The following is a 12,092-nucleotide window of genomic DNA, read 5'->3' on the forward strand; positions in this document are numbered from 1 at the left end:
TGCTCAAACGTCAAAATTATATCATCGTTTCACAAAATAGACAAAACATTGATCACATTAGACAGTCACGGCGTTCCATACCTACTCTTAACTTTTATTTTAATAACAAGACTTGTAAACAATCATTGACATGTACTTTTTTGTTAAGAAAGAGGTTGTGGTGAAACTCCTATTGTTTTCACTAATCTGATCATTATAGAGGTCAGGGATCTATGCATTGGTAAGTATTGTGTAATGACTTTATTACTTTCTATTCGTCGTAATGATATAATTTATGATCTATTTCTTCATTTCTTGGAGAGAGGAAGTAGACGTAACGAATTTTCAACTATTTCTGCAAATAAAACCTTATATATGGGTATACATTATATATATATATTTATGAATTACCGCATGCTTCACAAGACTTCAGGCACAGTTTGAAAACAGAAGACTCTTTGCACGCATCTGTGTTTAGTCTACCAAGCGCGGAACACAATACAGTGTCTGTATCTGTACATGGAACTCCAGCGGACAATGATTTAAGATGAAACACTGGTCCTAAATAGTTACAAGAATTACTACATGTAGATAATATGTGATGTTATCTGCAAATAAATTTCTTTTTATGAAAAACATACGCAAGTGTTATAATTACTTAAATCCGGGGATAACCTCACTGTCTTTAGATTCCTCGAAATCTGATAGCAGAGAAAAACCCTTTTAGGCGATTTCCAGATAAAACAAGAATAAGACACGGGTTAATTCTTCCATCCAAGTCAAAACACACACAGTAAAACATTCTGGGCGTCCATTTAAAAAAAAATTCAATGTAGTTATATCTTTTGGTTTAGAATTATTTTGTCTGACTAACGCAAGATAATAATATAATATACATGTAATAATAAAAACAATAAAATCTTTATCTTAAGAATGTAACACATGAAAATACACCACGGTAAAAGAAACCCAAATATAATTGTTCTTAACTTAACTTTCTTAAATGGGACATACTGAACAAATGTAAAATAAAACCCCTCAAAAATCAACATCATCAAACCGCAGTATTTAAACTATTTCATTTAAAGACATGAAATTTCCATTGATTCAATATTGTGTGTGCATTATAAAGTAACTGGTCAAAAATTCAGATATACCCTCAATAATGCTTTTTCTGAGTTTATTTTGTAACTGGCAATTCCAGAACAAAGTGTTATTTATGTAAACGCCTAATATTTTTTGTATTTTTTACGTTTTCTTTTTCTTGTACATATAATTGCTTGCCATCAATATTTACCAGAATCTGTATCTTGTAGCCATGCTTATTAATTATAGTCGCATTAGTGCCTGGTGACATGCATTGTACGGTCAACACTGGTTGAGTTTTATGAATGATGTTTGTTTTCTTAAAGAAGATTGTACAATGTATTCGATGTACTATTCATGTGTCTTTCAAATGCTTTGGATATTGTAGGCTTGTAGTTGCTTGGGTTTACTTTATGGTCGTGATGTGGTCAGTGGTCACCACCGTACTTTACGTAAAAAATCCTTGGGCGAATGACATCCAAACTAGTTGATCTATGCACATTTGATTTATCAATGTATTTTTTATTGAAGGTTCAATAACAATAAATAAAAAAAATAATAGAAAATAGTACAAATATTTAGTTAACTATTTATTGATTCATCATTACCACCATTATCATCAACACCATCCTCATGATCTCCATCATCATTTCCACCACCATCATTAACACCTTCAACATTATCACCATCATCATTTACACCATCACCATTAACACAATCATTATGATCACCATCATCATTTACACTATCACATGATCACCATCATCATTATCACCATCATCATAAACACCATCAATATTATCACCATCCCCATTAACACCACCATCATGATCACCATCATCATTTACACCATCATCATTAACATCATCATTATGACCACCATCACATGATCAACATAATCATTATCACCATCATCATAAACACCATGTACGTAACACCATCAACATTATCACCATCAACATTATCACCATCATCTTCATTACTATCATCATTAATACCATCATCATTAACACCATCAACATTGTGTCACCATCAACATTGTGTCACCATCAACATTGTGTCACCATCAACATTAACACCATCAACATTAACACCATCAACATTGTGTCACCATCAACATTATCACCATCAAAATTGTGTCACCATCAACATTGTGTCATCATCAACATTGTGTCACCATCAACATTAACACCATCAACATTAACACCATCAACATTAACACCATCAACATTATCACCATCAACATTGTGTCACCATCAACATTATCACTATCAAACTTGTGTCACCATCAACATTAACACCATCATCATTGTGTCACCATCATCATTATCACCATCAACATTATCACCATCATCTTCATTACTATCATCATTAATACCATCAACATTGTGTCACAATCAAGATTGTGTCACCATCAACATTGTGTCACCATCAACATTGTGTCACCGTCAACATTGTGTCACCATCAACATTGTGTCACTATCAACATTGTGTCACCATCTACATTAACACCATCAACATTGTGTTCACCATCAACATTGTGTCACCATCAACATTAACACCATTATCATTGTGTCACCATCAACATTAACACCATCAACATTGTGTCACCATCAACATTAACACCATCAACATTAACACCATCATCATTGTGTCACCATCAACATTAACACCATCAACATTGTGTCACCATCAACATTGTGTCACCATCAACATTGTGTCACAATCAACATTGTGTCACCATCAACATTATCACCATCAACATTGTGTCACCATCAACATTAACACCATCAACATTAACACCATTATCATTGTGTCACCATCAACATTAACACCATCAACATTGTGTCACCATCAACATTAACACCTCAACTTTGTGTCACCATCAACATTGTGTCACCATCAACATTGTGTCATCATCAAACATTATTACCATCAACATTGTGTCACCATCAACATTGTGTCACCATCAACATTGTGTCACCATCAACAATGTGTCACCATCAACATTAACACCATCAACATTAACACCTCATCATTGTGTCACCATCAACATTAACACCATCATTATTGTGTCACCATCAACATTAACACCATCAACATTGTGTCACCATCAACATTATCACCATCAACATTGTGTCACCATCAACATTAACACCATCAACATTGTGTCAACATCAACATTAACACCATCAACATTGTGTCACCATCATCATTAACACCATCAACATTGTGTCACCATCAACATTAACACCATCAACATTGTGTCACCATCAACATTAACACCATCAACATTGTGTCACCATCAACATTAACACCATCAACATTGTGTCATCATCAACATTAACACTATCAACATTGTGTCACCATCAACATTATCACCATCAACATTGTGTCACCATCAACATTAACACCATCAACATAAACACCATCAACATTGTGTCACCATCAACATTATCACCATCATCGTTAACACCGTCATCATTAATACCATCATCATTAACGCCATCATCATTATCAACATTATCATTAACACAAACAATATTATCACTATCATCATTATCACCATCATCATTATCTTTGTCATCATTATGTCACAATTATCATCATCATTAACACCATCGACATAATCACCATCAATATTATCACCATCACATTATCACCATCATCATTAACACCATCATCATTAACAGCATCATAATTATCACCATCATCATTCACACCTTCAACATTATCACCACTATATTAACACCATCATCACATTTATATCACCATTATTATTACCACCATAATCATTTCAACATCATCATAAACACCATCATCATTACCACCATCATCATTAACACCATCATCACTACCACCATCATCATTAACGTATCGTCTTCATCACCTCTTTACCATCATAATCAATACCATCATTATAATAATCATCATTTTTTTCATTTTTTGTAAATACACGATGGATTCTTTTGCAAAGCAGTTAATCATCTGTACAACAGAAGTGTGGGGCAAACAAAGTAGCAATTTATACTAAAAACAACGAGAGGCAAAATTGTTTTGCTGTGAGACAATATTCCATCGTTCACAACACCGGTATCAGATGCTAACATATGTGGATCTTAATAGTAAGATATACCAGGTGTCCCTTAAATACAAGATCTTGCACCATCTGACCTTTTTTAAAAAAAAACTGAAGTGCCACAATCGTTTTATGATAATGTATTTCAAGGTGTTTCCAATTGCCTTAAGCTTGAAATAGCGATGTGCAAATTACATTAAATTTACAAAGACTAAAAAATGCATGTATACGAAAATGACGATCTTTTCCTGTCGTGTTTAAGTGAAGTCGCCCAATATCTAAAATCTCTTCATATTTCAAAAATAATAAACACGAACCTTTGGTTTGTTGACTACAAGCATTTATGTTACAATGATCATTCTTGCAGCAGACGGAACATTTGTCGGTGCCACTTCTCCTACCTATTATTGTGGTGGTAGAGGCAACTGGGTGCTCGTCACAGTCCTATAAAATACAGGGAATGTAATTGTTTTCTTCTTGATTTTAATTTTTTTTAATATTAAATAAAGCAAGTATTACACTACGTCTTATTATCAGATAGAAAAAAGTACCGCACAAAACATAGATTTTGCCGTTTTAGGTGGCGACTTTTGTTTACAAAATATAGGGTACCACACAGTCCTGACTCGACATTGTTTAAATCATATGCACTCAGTTGAATTGTACGGAAGCCTAATTACGAAAGCCTGCTGGCTTTTGTTTATAAATTGAAAATGATGGAAATAGCGCAGTTATGATTCCTAGCCCTTTACGTGACACAACATTTGTTTTCCGTGTGTAATTACAAATTTGATAAACACGGACGTCCATGAATTAAGATATTACCATTTTACTGACACAACCAAATCTGTACTTTGTGTTTTGAAATGTAGTGTACTTTTCTGTATAGCATACCTGAAACAACAACATAAATAGATCGATCCCGTCCTCTATATATACATTGTAGGTATATATACTTATTTACTTTCCAATGATTATTTTTTTTGATCAATTGAGACTTCGTGGGGGGAGTATTCAGGACACATTAAGTGTTTATCATATTAACATCATAAAATTGTATTGCCAATTTATCATGGGAATGCGACTTTATTAATGTCATATAGGTTTGGGCACTGTTTGACACTGCCTTTGAAAATGATTCGCCACAATTCTAAATTGGCGTTACACTTACGACGTTTAAGTGTATCATTTATATATCAGTCACATGCACTACATCGGGTGTTACAACATATTATTCTTGTTAATGCTTAAACATGTCGCTATTATAAACCTCTACATGCTTACGAAACGTTGAAATATTAGAAATAATGCAAAGGAGCTGAAAGTTACAGTGCTGAAAACTCAACAAAATGCAGCACCGCTTATCTAAAAAAAAAAAAAGATAACTAAAAATGTATGTACCTCGTTGGCTTTACATTCAACTATATTTTGACAATCTTGGGGTGAGTTAACAAAAACACATGACAAACAACGCGGTGGTCTCGTAGTGTTACCTAAAAAAATACATGCATACACATTCAGTATTATGCATACCTTAATGTAAAGTGAGTTGCAAAAGAAAGGGTGCGTAATTTTGTATACTTAATTACGCAAAAATGTGCATATTTGGTATCAAAATTTGCAGAAATGTATTGACTATACGATGGTTAACTTTTAATTGAAATTTTATTATTATCAGAACTTTGGTTACGTGTTAACAGGGAGGGATTGAAACATTGTAAAATTTGCAATTAGTAGTAATGCATTTTTGCCTTTGGATACTTAAATTTTGAATGGAACATAATTTTAACCCAAGTTCAACATAAACATATAGCCCTATGCACGGTTGATGCAAAAGAAAATAATGCAACTTTTAAAATGGTTACCTAGTTGACAGCTTCTTAAATTACATAAATCTCCTTGGCATGACTTGGCACAGAATGTAAAACCTGTTGAATCCTGTCTTTTTATAGGCTTCTGTAAGACAACAACAACAACAACAACAATTCTTAATGAAACAAAATTGATTTTTAGGAAAATATGGACAAATCATAACTTAACTTTCATATTATTACTTCAAACTGGCGAGTAAAATGATAACATATTTTTTTACCAGGGTTAACATTAGAAACAATAATGGCCAGTCTGCAATGGTACGAGCACATACATGTTATTGTGCAGATGCATAGCAGAGAGGCGCTTAAGAATCTGTTACTCGTTTTGAAAAGAATATTTTTGCATTATTCTAAAAGAAAGCTAAACTTACTGTTTTCGTCGGCTGTTCGATTTAAAAATTTGGATCGGGACAACTCCTTGACATGGTATAACATATGCCAGATGAAATTAGATAAAATAGGACAAAAGATAACCGCTTTTTGCCAAACCTAAAATTTCTGTAATTTTTGTGATTGCAAATAACAGCAAATTAATTTGTAAATTGTTATTGTAACAAACTATGTTAAAGTCTGATTTCATTACAAGTTCCTTCGTACATCCAGTAGTGTGTTTCACTTCCCCTGATCCAAAGCCATCTTCTCTCCCGTAACATAACTGTTGAAAGAAAAATACGATTAAAATAGCCTATCTATGATAGATTAATTTAAGCATAAATTCAAGCATAATAAGAACAGAAAAAGCCCAAATTTCAATTCATTTTTATTTATTTATTTATTTACTTATTTATTCATTTATTGATTTATTATTTTTGAAATTAAAGATATTTGAAGTTTCATTAATTGTTGATAATTAATAAGTAACTTTTAAAAACAACAAAAAGGCAATTGTGTTTTTACAAATACACATTCTTTTATTTTTATATAAAGAAAACTTAGATTTTTATATTATATAAATAGAGGACTATAGTTCGAAACGCATATAAGTACTTTTGACATAAACTGTTTCAATAAAAGAAAAGAGAACTTGTATTTTGGAGAGGCCAATTATAAAACAGGTTATACTGTATATAAAAACCATGAGATTTGTATTATTTTACTTCAATATAAAATTTACCTCCCCATCGGGACATGTTGTAACATTAAAACATTCCTCATTGCTTTTCAAATCCGTGCATGAGTAACACAGTAAAGCTGTCGTCCCTTTTAATTAAAAAAAAGAACCGTCACTTATTTTTGTGATATTCTTAGGCCGATTTTAACAAAACGCATCGCAACGATTTTCATTTTTTTTTTCACGATTAGAATAATTATTCTGAAAAAAAACGGAGTAAGCTGATGCTCTCAAAATTGCACTGAAGGTATTGGTCTAGACCTTCATCAAATGGAACATTAATCTAAAACATTTATTTCCAGTCCCGTAATGTCAAGTAAACGTTCCTTTAATTTTGAATTGCAATGTGCACAGTTCGAGTTCAAATTCACGATAGTATCATCCAGCCCTAGTATTTAGATTATAGTTTGGGGACTTATTTGCCGAAAATGTTAAATCGTATACATAGAAATATCATATTCAGATGCTCGTTCATTGGTTATTTTTTCTGGGTTTTCATATTGTGACATCAGGGAAGGTGTTTTTTATTAGTTTTGACTATGATACAAAAGAGAAAGAACATCAAAACACTCGGCAATCTGATTTATACTCGGGGACTACAACCACTCGTATAAATCATATAAATCACATAGCTGAGTGTTTATTAATTAAACCATGCACACGTATTAATGGAATTGCATAGGTAACGGAGGTATAAAACTGCCTCAAATAAACATCTCCTAATTTACTTGTAGGTAGTTTTAAAAAATAATGAAGCTCACATATATTTAGTTGCAAAGACATAATCTGGATATTACGGAATGCCGTTAGGGCCATCGCCTATGAATGTGTTGATCTAAAACGCGATAGTCGATAGTACGATGGTGAAAACGCGAAATCACGAAACTACGATGGTGAAAACGCGAAAGCACGATGATGAAAACGCGATAGTACGATGATGAAATCGCGACAGTACGACACTACGATGATGAAAACGCGATAAACTATCGTGTTTTCACCATCGTACTGTCGCGTTTTCACCATCGTAGTTTCGTGATTTCGCGTTTTCATCATCGTACTGTCGAGTATCGCGTTTCAGATCAAACCATTCATAGGCGATGGCCCTAACGGCATTCCGGAATGCCGTTAGGGCCATCGCCTATGAATGTGTTAATCTGAAACGCGATAGTCGATAGTACGATGGTGAAAACACGAAATCACGAAACTACGATGGTGAAAACGCGATAGTACGATGATGAAAACGCGATAGTACGATGATGAAATCACGACAGTACGATGGTGAAAACGCGATAGTACGATGATGAAAACACGACAGTACGATGATGAAAACGCGATAGTACGATGGTGAAAACGCGATAGTACGATGGTGAAAACGCGATAGTACGATGATGAAAACACGACAGTACGATGGTGAAAACGCGAAATCACGAAACTACGATGGTGAAAACGCGACAGTACGATGGTGAAAACACGATAGTTTATCGCGCTTTCATCATCGTAGTATCGTACTGTCGCGTTTTCATCATCGTACTTTCGCGTTTTCATCATCGTGCTTTCGCATTTTCACCATCGTAGTTTCGTGATTTCGCGTTTTCACCATCGTACTATCGACTATCGCGTTTCAGATCAACACATTCATAGGCAATGGCCCTAACGGCATTCCGTAGGATATTACTATACAATACTTACAATTTATTGTCACAGTCAGGACAAAAGAGAATAATACAAACGATCCTGAAAAAAAAACGATAGAAATAAAATATTTATACGTACATGTATTATTATATTGAACTGATGATTATATTGCAAGAAGCCTCAAAACTAACGTAGAAACCTCTTTGTTTAAAGGAGGTAACACATAAAGATAATACCTTCGTAAAAACAAATATATTACATACGAGTGCGGACACACACATACACACACAACAACATTATCATCATCATCATCATCATCATCATCATCATAAAACAATAACAATTATATCTGGTCTAACATTATTTTATTGTTTTGACAAACATTCCTTTTAGATATCAAATATCATTCTACAATTTTCATTTACATCACCAAACTATTTAACAAATAACCACAGACATTTTAGATAGGGAGCTAAAAACGCCTTTAAAATCCAAATAAAATGTATATTTGTCAATCCGAGCACATGTACTGATCATAAATTTAAACAAGAGGGCCAAGATGGCTCTAGATCGCTCACCTGACCCTTCGAACCCATCCGAACAATTACCTAGACAAGCATTCTGACCAGGTTCCATGACAGGTGAGTCAAAAATGTGACCACTTGAGTGTTAACAAGGTTTTTCCATATTTGGGCGGTGCGACTTAGTTTTTCATCCGAGATGACCAATGTTCGAACTTGACCTAGAAATCATCAAAACAAACTTTCAGACGAATTTACAGGATATTTGGATCAAAACAGTAGCCACTAGGTGTTAACAAGATTTTCTATTTTTAGCTCCTGTGACCTTGTTTTTCATCCGGCAAACTCATCCGAGCAATTACCTAGAAAAGCATCATGACCAAGTTTGATGACAATTGAGTCAAAAATGTGACCACTAGAGTGTTAACAAGGTTTTTCAATTTTTAGCTCCTATGACATAGTTTTTCATCTGAGATGACCCATTGTTCAAACTCATCCGAGCAATTACCTGGACAAGCATCCTGACCAAGTTTGATGATAATTGAATCAAAAATGTGACCACTAGAGTGTTAACAAGGTTTTTCTATGTTTAGCTCCTGTGACCTAGTTTTTCATCCGAAATGACCCATTTCGAACTCATCCGAGTAATTACCTAGAAAAGCATTCTGACAAAGTTTGATGATGATTGAGGCAAAATGTGACCGCTAGAGTGTTAACAAGGTTTTCCTATTTTTTGCTCCTGTGACATAGTTTTTCATCCGATATGACCCATGTTCGACCTTATCCGAGCTATTACCTAGCTAAGCACCCCGACAAAGCTTGATGATGATTGAGGTAAAAATGTGACCGCTAGAGTGTTAACGAACAAGTGTGGACGGACGACAGACGACGGACATTCAACGATCCTAAAAGCTCACCCTGAGCTAGCTCAGGTGAGCTAAAAAACTTGAGACATTTGGAAAAAAATCATATTTCAACGTCTATAATAATACACTATTCAGGCGCATCTGAAACACTTAGGTCTAATTAATATTAGCTTTCCAACTATTAACCTGTTTAAGGCAATATAATTAACAACCGTTCGTTTTCTTAAACGACTTGTCTGGTTTCCCTTTTTTATTAATTTTTGGAGTGGTCAGCCAAATAGACCCTGATCACCCTGCACGAATTTGCAGGCTGGCCTGGCATTTAACTGGAGGAAATTGTTTATTACTTTTGGTTTCAGCAGGTTTTAAAGGGTGAATTAATTAAGTTAATATAATGTCAAAGCTAAATTCAAATTCATCACTTGAAAGCATACTAGTGCTAAGCTGATTAAAACATAATTTAAACATATTAAACAAATTTAAGAATATAACTTTAACCTTACCGTTCATTACACTCAACAGAATATTCACTTTGCAAAGTTTATCGCAACAATTTAACATATACATGTACTATAATCGGCATTTCTTGATAAGAAAATAAGTACCTTTCACTGCATTTTCTGGCGATATCAGCATAAACTTATAACTTTTGAGACTTTAGACAAAAGGAGAATATCTTTATAAATTAAATTTCGATCCTTTTCCTTTTCAATTTAATTATGAATCTTAAGCCATACCAATTGCATGTAGTTGTTTTTTCCCCGGAGCCTTTATTTGAGATTTGACATATTTGACAGATAGATTATGATTAAAAGAGCACAGGTCTCTAAGGGTTAAGTGTTCGAAAAAAATGCATAAATTAAACGGTGTACGATGGACATCAACAGGTTTATTTCTAATTTATTACGTGATAATTCTTTTCGTTTCTAATTAACACGAAATGTTGAATGTTTCAATGTATTCAATGTATTCATCCACCAATGTAAGTTTGCAGTTATTTGTGGGAAAGAACTTGTATCAAAATCTTGGGATTTGATAAGTTTGTTTACGACTTTATTAAATTCCGCTTAACTCAAATAATTAAACAAACACTTTGATATTCGTATACATCATTTTCGAATATTTTATTATATATCGTATAAGTGTAGGTAACACAATATAATTTATTTAACCTTTTATTATTTGCTGGAATCGAATGTAATCAAACTTTGTCATCTGAATAGAGCTAGCTAGGTTATCAGGGTAGTTTGTCGGGTTCTATTCTGTTGGTTGTTCAATTTTTGTATTTTGATAATGAACTCCCTGGAATGGATTGTTCCAAATTCAAAGACTGGCATAGTCAATCAAAAACTTTAGCAGGTTAAGCGGATTTCAGAGAAAGCGTTTAAAGCTGCACGCCTCCAGATGAACCAAAATATTTCAAGAAAATCAATTTTGAGAAAAATGTACTGGAATCTTAAGAAAGGTAAAAACATTCAAGATCCAAGTTATAATTTTTATGTTATGTGCGGTTTAAGACTGTTTTGTAGTATTTTTACCATATTTCTACTGCGTTACTAACGTAGTAAGGGCTATTTTGCATGTTTTGATGACTTTTTGGTAATTTTCTTGGATTGTAAGTGCCAAATGCAATATGTAAATGACTTTATTTGTTCACCTCACAATATTTTACTTTTAAATACATTTCCAAAATTTTCTTCAAAATAAGCATAAATCTGGGGGTGTGCTGCTGTAAGTTGCGTTATTGTATTACAGTATTTTGTATCATTTGATGAACATTTAAATAGACACACAAAACAGTTTTACCATGACATTGAACATAATTCACTTTCGTTAATAAGAAAGACTACCTTTAATGTACTTCTATTTATTTATTATCTATTAATTGATAAGCTTTGTTTTGAGACTTTATAGTGACATTATGCCCATCCAAGCGGACAG

General features: G+C 33.5%; 1 protein-coding gene across 1 annotated transcript; it reads right to left on the reverse strand.

Moving 5' to 3' along the window:
* Window positions 1–364: 364 nt before the first annotated feature.
* On the reverse strand, window positions 365–10,729 carry LOC132716428 (uncharacterized). Its single transcript, XM_060699700.1, has 9 exons — window positions 10,655–10,729; window positions 8,819–8,863; window positions 7,133–7,218; window positions 6,602–6,673; window positions 6,010–6,100; window positions 5,546–5,637; window positions 4,970–5,038; window positions 4,462–4,588; window positions 365–540 (listed from the first exon to the last, which is right to left on the reverse strand). Exons 1-9 carry the CDS (start codon window positions 10,716–10,718, stop codon window positions 380–382), a joined length of 807 nt encoding a protein of 268 aa, XP_060555683.1. The 5' UTR covers window positions 10,719–10,729; the 3' UTR covers window positions 365–379.
* Between the last annotated feature and the right edge of the window lie 1,363 nt (window positions 10,730–12,092).

Source organism: Ruditapes philippinarum, unplaced genomic scaffold (assembly GCF_026571515.1).
Source record: "Ruditapes philippinarum isolate M1 unplaced genomic scaffold, ASM2657151v2 ctg4077_1_1_1_1, whole genome shotgun sequence".
In the NCBI taxonomy this organism is placed as follows: Eukaryota; Metazoa; Mollusca; class Bivalvia; order Venerida; family Veneridae; genus Ruditapes; species Ruditapes philippinarum.